General features: G+C 40.4%; 1 protein-coding gene across 2 annotated transcripts in view; it reads left to right on the forward strand.

Moving 5' to 3' along the window:
• aff1 (AF4/FMR2 family, member 1) overlaps nt 1-15669 on the forward strand; it is a 19895-nt gene continuing 4226 nt past the window's right edge. Inside the window, exons 1-15 of one of the 2 annotated variants that reach the window (XM_034602622.1) lie at nt 2-456; nt 3902-4022; nt 5144-5980; nt 9407-9448; nt 10252-10338; nt 11151-11184; nt 12506-12521; nt 12561-12608; nt 12808-12940; nt 13041-14051; nt 14134-14222; nt 14342-14555; nt 14672-14766; nt 15297-15360; nt 15470-15606. In XM_034602622.1, coding sequence (XP_034458513.1) covers nt 404-456; nt 3902-4022; nt 5144-5980; nt 9407-9448; nt 10252-10338; nt 11151-11184; nt 12506-12521; nt 12561-12608; nt 12808-12940; nt 13041-14051; nt 14134-14222; nt 14342-14555; nt 14672-14766; nt 15297-15360; nt 15470-15606 — 2981 coding nt within the window. In that variant the 5' untranslated portion in view covers nt 2-403. Of the gene's footprint in view, nt 457-3901; nt 4023-5143; nt 5981-9406; nt 9449-10251; nt 10339-11150; nt 11185-12505; nt 12609-12807; nt 12941-13040; nt 14052-14133; nt 14223-14341; nt 14556-14671; nt 14767-15296; nt 15361-15469; nt 15607-15669 lie in introns of both variants that reach the window. The other variant, XM_034602621.1, reaches the window with a different exon arrangement.

A 15669-nucleotide genomic window follows, 5' to 3' on the forward strand; every position in this document is an offset into this window, starting at 1 on the left:
TACCATGTCTGGCACGCAGGGGTCATGGTGGAAACTCTGGCCAAACTGTGGCAGTAAAGCAGAAACTGTGAATAATAAAGATCTTAACGGGAGGATTCGTCGAGCTCATAACACATTTAAAGGGTTTGTGGTGAAATGAGCGCTTCGGGGGGGTCTGGTGACATGTGTGTGCAGCATTGAGTGTATAAATCCCAGCCTGGTCCCCGGGTGGCTGAATAGAGTAGAACAATCCAGCAGCAGCAGCGGCAGCAGCGACAGGATCGACCCGGACACAGCTTCGCTGTTAGCAGACAACTCTCGCACCCTGGCGGCCTGACAGTCGCTTTAAATGGACGGAGCCTCCCCAGCGCTGGACGATGTGAGCGGCTGAGAGCAGCGGCTCGGTGAGGACTGTCACAAACACATGACAGCCAACTTCAGCTGCGGGGAGAGGCGCGCCATGGCATCCCAGCCGAGGTAGGCACACACACACAGCGGCGGCTGCTAGCTGCTAGCTGCGGGACGTTAGCCTCCCCAGCCCAGACTGGTAGTAATTAGCCAGGGAGCGTTAGCCGCACGCACACATACACACACACACACGCGCATACACACACACACACAGCGAGTGTAGCTGGGCTTGACACCGCGTCAAAAGTGGAGTTTTATGTAGTTCGAAAGTCAGTCAAAGTGTGAGGAGTTGTTATTGTGCTTTAGCTCGTTCGTCAGTCCGGGCGAGGAGCTGGAATCTGCTGTGATTTACACCAGCTGCTCTGTTTACACCGCACGATCTAAGCAAATTCACGGTTAAAGTTCACGTCACGGATCCTTACACGCTAGTCTCCCCCCTCACCCCCCCACCGTGTTGGACTAACTTAGATTCAGTTGGAAAACAGCGGAGCTCAGGGTTGAACACGGTGGTTAGTGACGGATAGTTTCATTTAACAACGATCTAAGCACGATCTGGTCAAAATACCAAGACAGCAACATGGGACGATATCGATAATAATCACGATGTCGCGGTGTCATGTTACAGTGTTGACTTTAAAGAGACTCAAGCTTTGAAACTCTTCTTCATGAGCAGAGAACGATGAACTGCAAATCATTTTCAAATCAGCCAAGTGTTCTACCTCCTCACTGTGCTTACACAATGCATTCATATATCCATATTTACTGAACCTTTTGATATATTGCGATTGATTACTATTCAAGATTCAAGTCTATTGTTGTTGATATTGTTTGGAGTGAAACAGTGACCGCCCACTTTTAAAAACAGTTCTGCTTCCAGAAGTAAATTTCCCATGCATTTTCTCCCTTGACGTTTCAGAAAATCCGTAAAATATTGATTTACAATTGAATTTCAACACTTATTGACATTGTTCGATCGCCACTCCAGAACGCCTCTGGTTCCCGCATTAAATTCCTTCTCCTTTTTTTCCATCGACATGTCAGAATATCTTGCAGAAATTGATTATTTCTACTGATAAAAGTTGAATTACGACAATTATTTCCCACTTTTAGGATGGCTCTGATTCCAGAATAAATTTTCCCTAACCTTTCAGTTTCTCCTCTGACATTACAGAAAATCCTTATGAAAATAAATTTTTGACATTGACTAAAATGAAAGTATAATGATTATTTGAAATGTTTGAAGGAGACGAGCAAAGACTGCCCACTTTTACAACAGCTCTGGTTCCGACAGTAAATTTCACATCCCTAACCCTAACGCTGCTCCCCTGAAATTTCAGAAAATCCTTTAATATGGATAATGCCAATAATATATGACCGCAGTGACCGCCCACTTTTTTAACAGCTCTGGCTCTATAAGTATATTTCTAATTCTTTTTCTCCATTTATGCTTCAGAAAATCCTTATGAAAACTCATAATTGCTCTTCAATAAAATATCAAAAATTATTGCTATTGTTTGATAGAGTGTAACAGTCACTTTTAGAAGCCCAGAAGGAAATTTCCCATTTATTTTCTCCTGACGTTTTAGTTTGGGTTTGACTGTTTCAGTTTAACTGTGTCTTGCATGTGCTTTATTCTGGTCGTTATTTCACCTTTTATTCTACAATCAATCAGCTTTTGGTGTTTTCTGTAATAGGCAAACTGGTATCCTCTGGGTTCTGTCATTCACCATGGCAGTCAGGGTATCTGCAGGTAGTTCCCTCAATAAGGCCTTAGATGGTATGGAAAAATCATACATTTCATGCAGCTGTTTTGAATTTTTTCGCTGTCCTACACAGAAACTTTATTCATGTTTTTTTGTATCTGCTTGAAGACAGTCTAAATAAAAAAGTAGGTTTGCTGTGATGGTGGATTATACAGCTGGAGGTGGTTTAATCCTGTTATGTGGAGTTTCAGTCAGTGCCATCAGATGTGCAGCAGACATTGTTGCTATTGCTAGCCACAGTAGCTGGGAAGCTCCATAAAATCATAATCATTTAATGAATTAATTGTAGGCCTTTATTGACCCTACTGGTTTTCTGAGCATGGGAAATATAATATATTACATTTTATGCAGCAAAACTCAAACTCTTGATTCAATTAAAATGGTTATTAATTCAGCAAATGATAACTTGTTTTAAAGGAATATGATTTTTCTGCTGAGCTTTACAGTGGTACGGGGTAAGCTTTGTGCTCTCTTGTTAAAATACTTTTTTTTGCAGATTAAATTATTATAGGCTGCTCATTGTCAAGATTTAATCTTGCATGCTAATTCTGGACAGTTTTTATACCGAGCTAATAAAAAACTCAAACATATATACCCTCAGGCGCAGTTTCTAATATATATCCAATATATATAGACATACTGCTTATGCAATGTGTAAGCACAGTGAGGAGGCATAGCACATCTGTCTCATATTTTAAAAATGTTTTGCTGTAGAGTTTAAAAGAAGAGTTTCCCTCAGCTTCCCTCAGGAGCAAAAACTCTGTCTTTTTAACTTATTGGGATAATAATTATCAAGATTGACTGGTATGGACATTTTTATTGGAATATTTGGCCATATCGCCCAGTCCCATCATCAGCACTGACAGTCGTCAACAAAACCTATGTTTGTTTTTATGACTAGACAGTGTCTGTAATACAGACCCGGTACTTCCCCCCTGGGTCTGTGTGACTTGGCAATGCCACTTTGTGATGTCCTTGTAGTTGGTCCAGTCTCTCTGCTACTATAATGAGTGAGTGCTCATCTGTTTGGCTCAGTCTCAAATCTGCATTGCCAGACTTGTTGCCATGGAAGCGTCCCACTGGGAGGGTGATCAACACATTATTTTTGGCAGGAAAATCACAACATTTCGAACTGTAGATTCAAGTGTTCAGTTCACTTCAGCATATTTAAAGCATTAAACAGGGGGCTGGCGGCTGTTCCACAGTATAATTTACAAAGAGTAAACTATTTCTTTTTTCCTTTGGCATCCTATCAAGAACAGTATTCGTTATTATCCATTTGATGCATGTACTGTATGGGCAGCGTGCCATCTTTGGGGACTAGAGAGAACAGATGTGTATGTTGTGGTGAATCCTCATGGCATCTGTGAGTCTAATTACACTTGTCTAGATATGATGGGCACTGTCTGCTCTCCCCTTAGACGCCGCTGCCATGCCCCTCAGGTAGATAAGTCTGTGATAAAGACGCCATTTATTTGCAGTCTCTAAATGTTATGGTGTCATCAGACGAAAAGTCCTTATTCTGAGGTTTATAAGTGTTTGAAGTCGTTATACAAAATCTAAAATCCAGATGTAAGGAACAGGCGGTTTTCCCATCAGCCACAGAGAGTAAGAGCATGTCATTCATGTTTGTGTGATGGTTGGATTTCCATTCTAAAATGTAATGTATCCCCACCTCTGGCATTTAAAAGGATAATTGTATTTATTTAGTGTCATAGTGGAAATGATGTTCTCACAAATGCTTCTTTCAGTGTATACAACGAAGAAAGGCACCTTCTTCGTCTCCGAGCATGGAAACTGAGGAACCAAGAAGCCAGCCAAGCCAAAGAACTCAACCCTGAGAATGTGCCTCTCTTTGGGGAACCATACAAGGTAAAAGGAACTGATGTTGTAACAGTTCAATACCACAACAGTACTGTGTGCATTTCTACTACAATGTGTGAGGAACAGTTAAACGCTGCCGCAGCCTCATGATTGTTGGTCCAGTACGTTAAACATATGTACTGCCCAGTGATAAATGATCAGGTAGAATGCAGTAAATATGCTAAAGGTTTACTTCAAAAATTGTTATTAATGGAGAAACAATGAGAAACAAAATGGAAAATGTATGGTTTGGTTTCAGAGGTCAGTCAAAGAGAAGGATATTTGCTGCATGTAATCAAATTCATATTTTACTAGCAAATGGGAAATTAATGATAGTTAAAAATTAAATGTTATGTAATGTTATGCCCTTCACTGCTCTATCCCTGAGTATTGGCCAAATCTAGAGTTTTTGCAAAAAGAATATCAACTTTAAAGTTAGAATAGATGGATATTTTTACTTGCAGAGGAGGTGGCTGGATTTTTTCCCCCAATCTTGAGTTATGGCTATACTCTTCTTCTAGAGCTGCAGATGAACTCACTAGTCTACATAAAGAGCAGCAAAACCCAGGGCCAAAAAAAAGAGAGCAGCAAATCAGTAGCTGACTGCAGGTGCACAATAATATTTGAAGGAGTCTCAGATGAGCTTATCAATGTTTTTTTCAACTTCCTCTATTCAATCATCTGGACTTAGGCAGTCGGACACAATCTGTATAGAGATATGTTAGTAAGAAAAAATCCACATGAAACTGTAAAAGTGAAGGGAACAACAAATTTATTTTGAAAAATAAAGAGAACATTTTGGTCTCATACCAAGAACCACACGGTTGTTAAATGATAACATTTAAATCTTTGCGTTGAAAATCTTGAGAATATAAGAAAGTGCAGTCAGACAGGGAAACAGTTTTCAGAGACTTCAGAAACACTGACGAAGAAATTCAGAGAAAACATCAATGAGGACTTTATGCTTGCTGTCATGTGAAAATGTACTCTTATCACCAGGGTGTTCCACTGATTTCTTACAACCAAGGGCTAAATATGTCGTAATCATGTTTTAAAAAATCAACTTTTTCTGAACTGAGATACGTTGTTCATGTTTACCACAGCTTAATGTTTGTCCCCTCTCATTGTAGACAAACAAAGGGGACGAGCTTTCCAATCGGATCCAGAGGATGCTGGGCAGTTACGAAGATGTGAACAATCCATGTCCCCTCACCATCGAGCCTTCATCCATTCCTAGTTATGTAACCGTCTCGCAGTCAGATCAGGGTCAGACAAACACCGATAAATCAACCAAAGGTCCATTCCACAACCAAATCCATTACATGTCAACCTTAAACCAGAAATGCCCCTCTAGTAGCAGTTACTCCTCCCAGCCTATGACGATGTCCGCATCGTCTTCTCCACACGGACATGGACATTCATCCACTGTCTTAAAGACTTCCTCGAACCACAGTCATCCTGGAAACTCGGGGCATCAACAGAAGAAGAGTGAAGTCTTCTCAGATGTCAGGGTACATGTCAGCCTTCCCCAGGAAATGTCTGCTTTGTCTCCTGATGTTAAGCCGCAAGCGTTCCTACATTCCAGTAACGACAACAACACTGACACTGACACTAAGGATACCTTCGATAGACATCAGCATCAGGAGTTCTCAGATCACCCATCTGAGTCCACCAGCACCATGGACTTTACCACGCTGAACATTAAGCTGTCCCCTAAAGATGTAGCTCTGACTCAAGCCACCAAAACAAACGCACTACCCTCCCAGACCTTCCCCCCACTCCTGTCGTGTAAGCAGCCCAGCGTAGTCATGACCCAGAAGCCAACAGCCTATGTGCGGCCCATGGATGGTCAGGACCAGGTGCTCAGTGATTCGCCTGAGCTGAAACCTTCGCCAGAGCCATATGCACCATTGTTAATCAGCAAGTCCAACCCGGGGAAAATAATGATACTGCCACAGTTCTTGGAGGTGAGTGTATTATCCTAGATCTAATAACTGTGACATGATATCTTATTGTTTAAAATGTAATATTGGTTGTAAAACAGGGCATCAGTTGTTATGATGAGAAGATCAACAGCACAGTTAAATCTGTACGGTAAATATAAAGCTACAATCTATAGGCAGTTAGCTTAGCTTGGCATAGCTTGGAAATGGAGCAAAGTGTGTTTATTAATTAGTTTTAGGAAAATGGTAGGTGGATATATTTGAACAGACCCAGGTTTTTCTGATGCCTCCTGTTTCCAGTCTTAAAGATTAGCTAAGCTATCCAGCTGCTGGCTGTAACTTCATGTTTAGTACACAAACATGAGCAAGCCATTCAATGGAATTTTCCAAAGTGTTGAAATGTCCCTTTTAATAAAATAGCAAGAGGTTCATAATGAAAACCAAAGCCTATCTTTGAACAAGTGGAGACTTTAAAACCCCAATTTTGTTCCTTTTTAAAGGTGGCTTAAACTGTATAACAACTACAATGGCAGTCAGTGGAGCGCATACTGTACCTCCGCCAAGGGTAAACAGTCACCTTAAATTCAATCATGCTGCACCCAATTTCACACACTGAAAGAAATCAGTTCCCTAAATATGCCATATTTTTTTCCCCATCAAGTGGGAATTATTCCCTGTGAAAATGTTGAAAAACTCCACAACTTGCAATGTCTTTCATACCTACACATATGTACATATACATAATGTTGAACCCTCCTGCTGAGGTCGTAGGTTTGGTTGCAACCCGGCCCTGCTATGCACACTATCGTGACAATAAAGGTAAAGTGCCCAAAAAACATTTAAACATAAATTACAAATTGAGTAAAATGTACACAACCAAAGTTACAGCTAGCTTAGCTAGATTTGAATGGGATCTTTGAATAATATTTCTTTAATTTAGTTATAATCTGAAAGTTTAGTTTAACTGTGGCTTATACTTCAACTACACAATTCAGTATAAAGTAAAGACCTGTAGTAGAGTATGTAGGATTTACTGCACTCCATAATATGTGAATGATTCCTGCTATTTGAAGAAAGTGGTTTCACTTTTGAATGACTAAACTTACTTGTTCAATAATGGATGCTGTGACGTACTGCACATGATTGTGATGTTTCTTGAAGCACTTGTGTGGTGCTTCCAGGAACTGTGGGGGAGGTGGTTTAACAAGGATAGTCCTCCTGATAACTTCTCTGCACTCATGTCTGGGCTTTGAATATACTGTGCATTAGTCTACGGGCGTTTTGTGTCTGCTGATTTCAGGATGGTCTCTGAAGTCTCCTCGTAGTTTGGCTGTTTCTGCTTGACTGTTCAGGCGTTTAAAAAAGGCCTTGGACTCTATTGTTTTGGAGTATTTGGCTGAACTCCAGTTCAACTCTATTCATCCCTTCCCTGTCACACGTAAACACACACACACACACACACACAGAGCCCTTGCACCTGCAGCTCTCTGCACCTCCCCCTTAACCCTCCTGCAGCAGCAGAGCAGTGTTGAATGTGCTGCTGTTTTCAAGGCTGGGACTAATCCAGTGCAGGATAGTTGAGCAGTGACTCATTCCCCTTTTTGCTCACCAAGCCTCCTGAGTTCACATCTGGACTCTGTCGTGCAGTTTCTGTCTGAGGATGAGTTCGGGCAACAATACATAACAGGGAGAAGTAATGTGTTTAGCAGTTGTGCTTTTTACCAAACTGGATCAATGTAGCTGTCATGGGTCAGAGAGCAGACTTCCTTGTTCAAACAGTGTCGAGACAATGTCAATCAGGCATCTAGTTTACAGTCAGACTGGTGTGACCAGTGAAAATGTGTGATAGTGATACTGAGCAGATTATGTTTGCAGAAGCATGAAAATAATCACATTCCTGCATGGTTCTGGAGTGCATAAGACATTTTGTGAAGCAGATCAACAAAACAGAAAAAAAAAATTCCCTTCTTGATACCTGGATTTTGCATATCATCAAATACCGACTTCAGAGCAGATACCAGTGCAATATAAAAAAAAACTTTAACAGTTGTATATATTTACCCTGTAGGGAAGATATGAATGCTATCGTTGTTGAATGGCCTGACTCAGGTTAAACCCTTTGAACAACAAATACAAGGAGAGAGTGAATGCCATAGAACTTATTTTATCATCCAGATTGACAATAATAACTGAAAATGAACACAAATGAATTAATCTAAGAATATACAACAATTGCTTCCTTTTAAATAGCTTGAAACTGAACTCTTGCATGCGGCACACATCTCTGTTTAACTTCCAGTGTGAACTATTGCCAAACTGCTGACAATTGTTGTTAGTTTTGGCTAACGCTACCAGAAACCATTTCTTTGCTGCTCTGAAGACAGTAGTTGCCAGTGGTAGTAGAGTGCTGCTGCTGTGATGGCGCGGTGGAGAAGAAGTGATTTCCAGGAAAAGAACATTGCAGTTTTATCCGGGTGAAACTAATAGTATCAGATTGGTACATAGATTTGAGTACTCAAGATGCATGACCCTGCATTTTTGGGTGGTATTGGAGGGGCATTTCGGAATCTGAATATCTCTAATCAATGCATCGTTCCCAGCAAATATATTATATATTATCCACCATGCATTTTTCAGCATGTAGTCTCATTTCTTACTCACTCAGGTGCATAGCATGGCATAAGTGGTGAGCAACCTGCCATTTATGTGTTTTTTGTGTGCATACATGACCTTAGCTTCCTCTGATACCTTCACCCCTGGGATCAGCAGAACAATAAATGAGCTTTGTCACCAACTTGCATAACTGCTCTGGGGGCCCGTTCACTCTGACCTTATCTCAAACATTGTCCATTCAGAAGGAAAAACCGAAAGAGAGGTCTGAAAACAAACTGAAACGCAGGCTGTTGACTCATTCACTCACAGTGTTTACGTGACGTTGGGGTTGGCCTACGCTGCTGCCTGATTCAGGATATTGCGACACTGTTTGAGGCTGTAGTTGGTAGAGATGTAGTGTACGACTGCTTTATGTTGACAGATGTGTCTAAGGTTTTGTTCACTCCGTTCTATTAAGTTATGTCGATTCTTTTTCTCTTCTCTGGACTGTCAGTGCTTTTAGGCCTGTAGCACAAAGACGAAAGTCAAACATTTTTGATTGTTGCCAGATAGAATATGTTCACAACACCTTACACTAATCTGTGGTTTTACTATGCTGTATGTACTGTAATTTCCCTACAGATTACATTCAGAGATTATCCGCCATGAATCAGATTGTAAAATAAATGACAGCCTCTTGTAATGCAAGTGAGGAATCTGAGATTGTGAAAGGAATATTTTATGTCTGTTTGGTTTGTTTTACTGTTTTATTCCCATATTAAATCATCATTTTATAATTGCATGTAGGTTTTTCATGGTGATTTCAGAAACTCATATTTCTTCCGTTCCTTTCTACAGACAAGGACAAATGAAGCTCAGTGTGTTGAGGACATCTTGAGGGTAGGTTCATCTGTCTACATTTTAATTCATGACTCACTGCTGTCATAAAACTGTAATTATGGTAACAGCCTATTTATATCTCACATTTTAGTTCAAAACACAACAAATAAACAAATAAAGCCCACAAATATGCATGATAACTGACTCACTTACTGTGTATGCCACCTAACCAAGTTCCATTCACACACGTGCTAGAAAAGCTGCTAAATGCTATGCACATGCAACTTTTACTAATGCAAAAATGATCAGAGAAGGTTATAAATCCCATTCCAAATAACGTATCAAATGATATTAACATCAAACTGAAATTGACAGTAAAGCCATACATGTAAGACAAAACAAAAAACTATATGTAGCACTCACTGATGTAGAAAGGAGAAAAATGGAGTGAATTAAGTATCAAATAATCTAAAAGGTGGATAAGATAATATTTCAGTAGATATTTGTTTATTTTTTCATCAATTGAATAGTTTTAGTTTGTTAAAATGTCGTTAAATTATTGAATTAAGATGTATTATGAATTAATTCGCTTTGGAATAAATTCATTTTAACAACTATGTTTTTAGTTGCTCAATAGCTGCTGATAAACATTTCTGTAGCTCTCTTACAGTTGTCTCCTTTGGCTGCTTTACAATATTATCTTTATCAGTGCAGTTCTTTGTTTTTATGTTTTTTTTTTTATAAAGTGTGAAGAGAGCCCATCTGCATGAATTAATGTTGGTTATATAAAGACTAACATCTGTTTTGTAGTTGGACTGTGCTTGTAGGCTCCTAACACATATGACACTCTTTTTATTTAACAGGAAATGACCCACTCGTGGCCTCCTCTTCTGACAGATATACCCACAACAAGCATAGACAAACCCTCCAAATCCCTGTTCTCATCCAAGGTAAGTTCAAAAAGGTTGAGAGTAATTGAAATCTATCTTGCCCTGCATCATTATCTTACCAGTTGAAACACAGAAATAAATCCCAAGTGTAATGGCACATTAAAATGTTTTCCTTTTGTTCAGATGTAGCTTATCTTAGTTTTCAATAAAGTAAATGCTAACCAGATCAATATGATTATATCTCTTTGACTTCTTCAAGTCAAATATTTCTGTGTGTTTCTGCCAATCAATATATGTTTTTTTGGTGTCGTGGAGGAACACACTGACAGTTGTCTGGAGGCTTTGGTGCCAGAACCAATGAGCTGGAAACACTGCAGATGTGCAGTGGCCTTCCTCCCAATCAGAAAATATACATACACAACAAATGGACACATGTACTTTGTGGCTACATTTTTGTTACACTTGCTGTGGTTTCGTTTACATATTTGCAACTCTACACCCAGAAGTCAAAATTTTAACTTTGTCTTAAAATATGAGTTAAAATAAATTAAAAAGATATCTTTAGTCGTTATCTAACATACAGATTATCACATTGTTTGATGGACACCATCATGCACAAGGAATAAACAGTTTTGATTTATGACCTTGTGGAGTTTTTTTTCTCACCACCCTTGGCTCAGAGTTTTCCTCACTGCACTACTGCTAAAATTGATCTTAAATTATTGAATTAGAAAGATCTTTATTCTCGTTCAACAAAGGTTGGTTATTGACTAAGTTATTAGTTCTGTGTAAATGTAGATCCAAGGGTACAAACTTAAATGAAACAAATCTATGACTTATATTAAAGATTGTTTTTTTTTCTGTCCAAACAGGAAGCAGTGCACGTCTCTTCATGCCTGGGACAAAGTGAGTAATGAGGGAAGTGAGCAAAGTAGAATTCAGAGAACAAGGATAAAAAATTTAAATCATCAATCCAACATCGAATAGGAACCAAGGATTGACTCTTTTATGTCTGTAGATGTTTTTAGAAGACAGATTGATTAGTCATCATATCACTTTCTCTTCTCGACCTTTAATATTCATGGTGTTAAAGCAGTGTCTCTGTTCTACGTAACTTGCTTCTTCAAAGCAATGTTTCTATGGTAACTTGTACTGCCAGATTGCCCTATTCTGTGAACTGACCACAAAATGCCAGAGGAGAGAAACAGCCCTACAATTTTATCTCAAATTAACCTCATCTCAGGGAAGGAGACTGGCATGTCGCAGAGAGGAGGGGTGAACTTTCTTCAAATCTCTCACTTCTTTCTTTTTAAGACTCTTCTGTTTTTGTTTGACTTTTATTGTTTTAATCCATCTCTTACTGTACCTACTTCAGCTCATTCATTTCTCTCTCATGTTAGCTTAATGCTTCATTGACTTTAAGGGCTTCTTCTGAAAAATGAGTCAGAACTTCTGTTTACATTCTTCCAGCTGTTTAAGTACATGCCAGAAAATCCTGTGTTAACAACGGGGTGATTTTATTTTAGCGACATAAACCGCCCAGAAAAATAGAGCAAAACAAAAGCTCATGTTTTGTTCATTCAGTGACCACAATAAGTGTTAATTTTACACTGCAAGATATGAGTTCAAAAGCCAAACTCTGGTAGTCGGAGTTATGATACACTTACACTACGTGGTAAAATTCAACTGTCAACCAGCGTTACAACAGCATATTTTATCATTAGAGTAGTCAGCATTACTTCAAGTCACCTTCACTAAAAGATGATGTTTTCATCCCTGTCCGTTTGATTGGTTGTAAACAGGATTACACAAAAACATCTGACTGGATTTCCACTTGGTGGAAGGATGGGGTATGAGTCAGGAAAGAACTATAACATTTTATTGTAGATCTGGTTCAGGGGGCGGATCCAGGATTAGTTTTTTTTCACTTTCTCTCAACATGGTGAGATAGGGTGTTTTTCAACATTTTCACTGGTTTCCCAGGCAATAATTCATAGATCTTAATGAAAACAAAACATATCCAGCCTATTTAGGGAACTGATATCTATGAGTTATATCTATTTGCTTTAAGGGGCATTCTAGTTCAGGACTGAAGATTAGTAAGCGGCAGGTTAGTCAGTTAAGTATTTGTGGGGAAAAAAAGCTCAGATGCAATGTGTGATCCACATTAGTGTTTACTGACATGTACTCATGTTGTCTCATTTTGTTTGTTTGCTTTTCTCTCCAGAAAGTTGTCTCTCTCCTCCTCCTCCTACTCCTCCTACTCCTCCTCCTCCTCCTCTTTCTCCTCCTACAGATCCACTGCAGCTCAACCAGCAGAGCGCCTTATCGTAAGTGACTTAGCTCCTCTATAGGACATTTTGTTTGATGTCATTTTAAAACACTACAGAAGACAAGCAACTAAACTTTCAGTCCCAACCACTGAAAGTAACTGAACTTAAAAGAGACTGTTATATACTTGTAGCTTCCATGCAGTTTAATAAAGCTATAAAGACATGTATATAAAAAAAACTGTCTGTTTTTAACCAGCCTCAAAGCTGCGGCACATTCCAGCGGGGTAGAGTCAGCCAGCTCTAGCGACTCAGAGAGCAGCTCAAGATCAGAGTCGGACAGTGAAAGCACCACAGGAGAGCCCCCACTGAACAGCACAGTTAAAACTGAGGTAATTTGCTGTTGGTCCCTTTTTGTACATCTGCATTAAAGGTTGAACGTGCATTCTCAGAACTATTTCCTTTTGCTCTTCGTCGTGTGTCTTTTTGTAGCCTGAAGCTCCAGCGGTGAGCCATGGTGACTGGCAGTTGGGGAACTGGATCAGGTCCAACCAACAGAGCTCGAGCACCGACTGTCAAGGTGGTACCCATGTCTCTGAGAGCCCCTCTCACAAACGGCTGTTGCCCACTCAAAGCTCCAAGCACTCCAGCGTAGAAGTGGTCGACCCCACCAGGGATTCTAAGCCTCAGCTTCCTACTCACCAAAATGAGCTTGGTGACAACCATGCAAAACTCCAGCAGTGCAGAGAAAGCCATCAGGACAACCATCACCAGCAGAGTAGCAAAAAATGCCCTCCTGCTGATTTCAGGAGACCGTCATGCAAGACGCACTCCTTGAAGCCAGCGAAGGAGGGCGGCCAGGATCCCAGTGAAGCAGCTGTCAGTGTTAAGTGTGAGGACGTCGTAGCCACAAGAGACAAAGACCTGTGTTTCACAGACAGGCCCAAGGTAAAGACGAAAACAAGACACTGCAAGAAAAGCAAGGATGGGGACTCTAAACATGACAGTAAAAGGACTTCTAAACACATGTCCCTTGACAAGCGGAAGGTCGGATCCGAGCCTGAAGTCAAGGTGGTTCTGAAAAGTCTTTGTCCATCTTGTGGGGTGAAATATCCCAACCCTTGCTCCTGCCCCACACAGACTCCTGCTCAGCCTGAAGAGCCGTCTCCCGACCAACCAGTAAAAATCCCCTGTAGCAAACCCAAGGCAGAAACTATCTGCCAGAAGGGAAACAAGAGACCTCCAAAAACATCCCAAAAACACTCAGAGAAGAGAGCGCAAACAGCCAATGGTTCTCAGGACCTCCACAGGCCTCCTAGATCCCTACTGGTGAGGATCGATCTAAGTCTGCTCTCAAGGGTCCCCCAGACATCCGGCAACGAGCAGAAGATACCCAGCAACGCAAAGAGATCAGCGCTGGTTGTCGAGCCAGACGGAGGGGGCGGTGATGTCTCTATAACACACAAACCCAGCAAAAGCAGCAAAAAAAGCACAACTTCAAATGTGAGAAAGTTCCAGGGCTGAGCATGCGTTTACATAATCAAAGTTCTGTTTTTATTATAATGTGTGATTTGCTTTCTTCTAGGTTGAGGGAGACAATAAAAATCTACCCAGGAAGAAAAGGCGGCTGGAAAACAAGAATACCTCTTCAGCTCATGCTTCTATCAAAATGGAGTAGGTCCCCTCAAACAGAAACATCCTATGTTTTTCTGCCACATGGTGCTAAAATGATGGCGTCTATGTTTGAGTCAGTTCAGTCTGATCACACAGGCTCTCTGATCTTTTTTTTGCAGAAGCTCCAGCAATCCAGCGGCGGATCGGGAGACAAAGAAGGCCAAGAAGAAGCCTGTGTTGACAACACTCAAAGACTCGGCTAAAGACTCAAAGTTACACAAGCGCTGCTCTGCGGAGACTCTGGAGTCCAGTAAGGAGGCCGCAAAGAGCAAGGACTCCGGCAAGCACAAGAAGAGGAGTGAAAAACACACAGAGCGCCTCCACTCTGAAAAGGTAACTGTCAACACATGAGCACCTGCTGTAAGCATTAAATTAGTCTATTGCGTTTTAGTGATTGTTTCCAGTGAAGAAGTTTATTAATAAATTTTTCCACGACCGAACATTTCCAGCTAAAGCCTCCAAAGTTCTGCCCCATGGTCCCATCGTCTTCACAGTCCAACCAGGCAGTTTTGATCAATAGGCCCTTGCTCAGGTTTGAGGACAGGTGAGATTTCCTTTATGTAGATCTGTTAGAACTTTAGTGAACTTTTTTTTCCAATTTTAATGTCTTATAAAATCTTGCGGCCCCTGACCCTGAATTGCTGTACTTTCAGTTTATTCAGATCCTTATCTGGTTGTGTCTGTTTTATTAAAGAAAATTCTCCAAACAGAAACGTCTGACATTGTAACCACAGATTTATAAAGGACAGAGCTGGTTTTAGCTATGAACCAAAACTTTGAACATGATTCTGATGGTAGTTGTTACTGACTATGAAATGGGAATATGGTAGGACAGCTCTCTTCTATCATCTTTCTTCGAAGGCCTTGGCTGTAACTAACTCTCTTCAATACAACCCAACTCATCGGAGAACTATAGAGTCAATATGCAGTTTAAAGACAATTGTGATTTTGTCTTTATTAATTTATTATTTTTATCATTATTTTTTATCAAATTGGTGCCACAGGTCTAATTCTCATTTATATATGCTTGTTGTTGCGTTGTCCCTCATTTCGTACTGGTTCTTTCTCCTGCAGGCCGTATCCAGTGAAGCAATCCATAAAGGAGGCAAAACGACTGAAGCACATAGCAGACGCAGAGGTGGGGTTCTGTTTTTGTTCAGAATTTATTTTTCAAACTCCAGTGAAATATTAACAGGCCTTCAAATAACCAGTAAACACTGCATTTGTTTGTTGCTCCTTCTCTACAGTCAGATAAGCTCAGTAAAGCTTTCAACTACCTGGATGCTGTCATGTACTTTGTTGAAAGTGGCATTGCAATGGAAAAAGATCCACAGATTTCAATGTCTTCCTACACCATGTTTGAAGAGACAGTCGATCTCCTCAAGTAAGAACCAACTTCCATTATTACCTATAATTATGAGTTTGAATCTTTGCAGAACCATAGAGG

Source organism: Hippoglossus hippoglossus, chromosome 12 (assembly GCF_009819705.1).
Source record: "Hippoglossus hippoglossus isolate fHipHip1 chromosome 12, fHipHip1.pri, whole genome shotgun sequence".
Classification (NCBI taxonomy): Eukaryota; Metazoa; Chordata; class Actinopteri; order Pleuronectiformes; family Pleuronectidae; genus Hippoglossus; species Hippoglossus hippoglossus.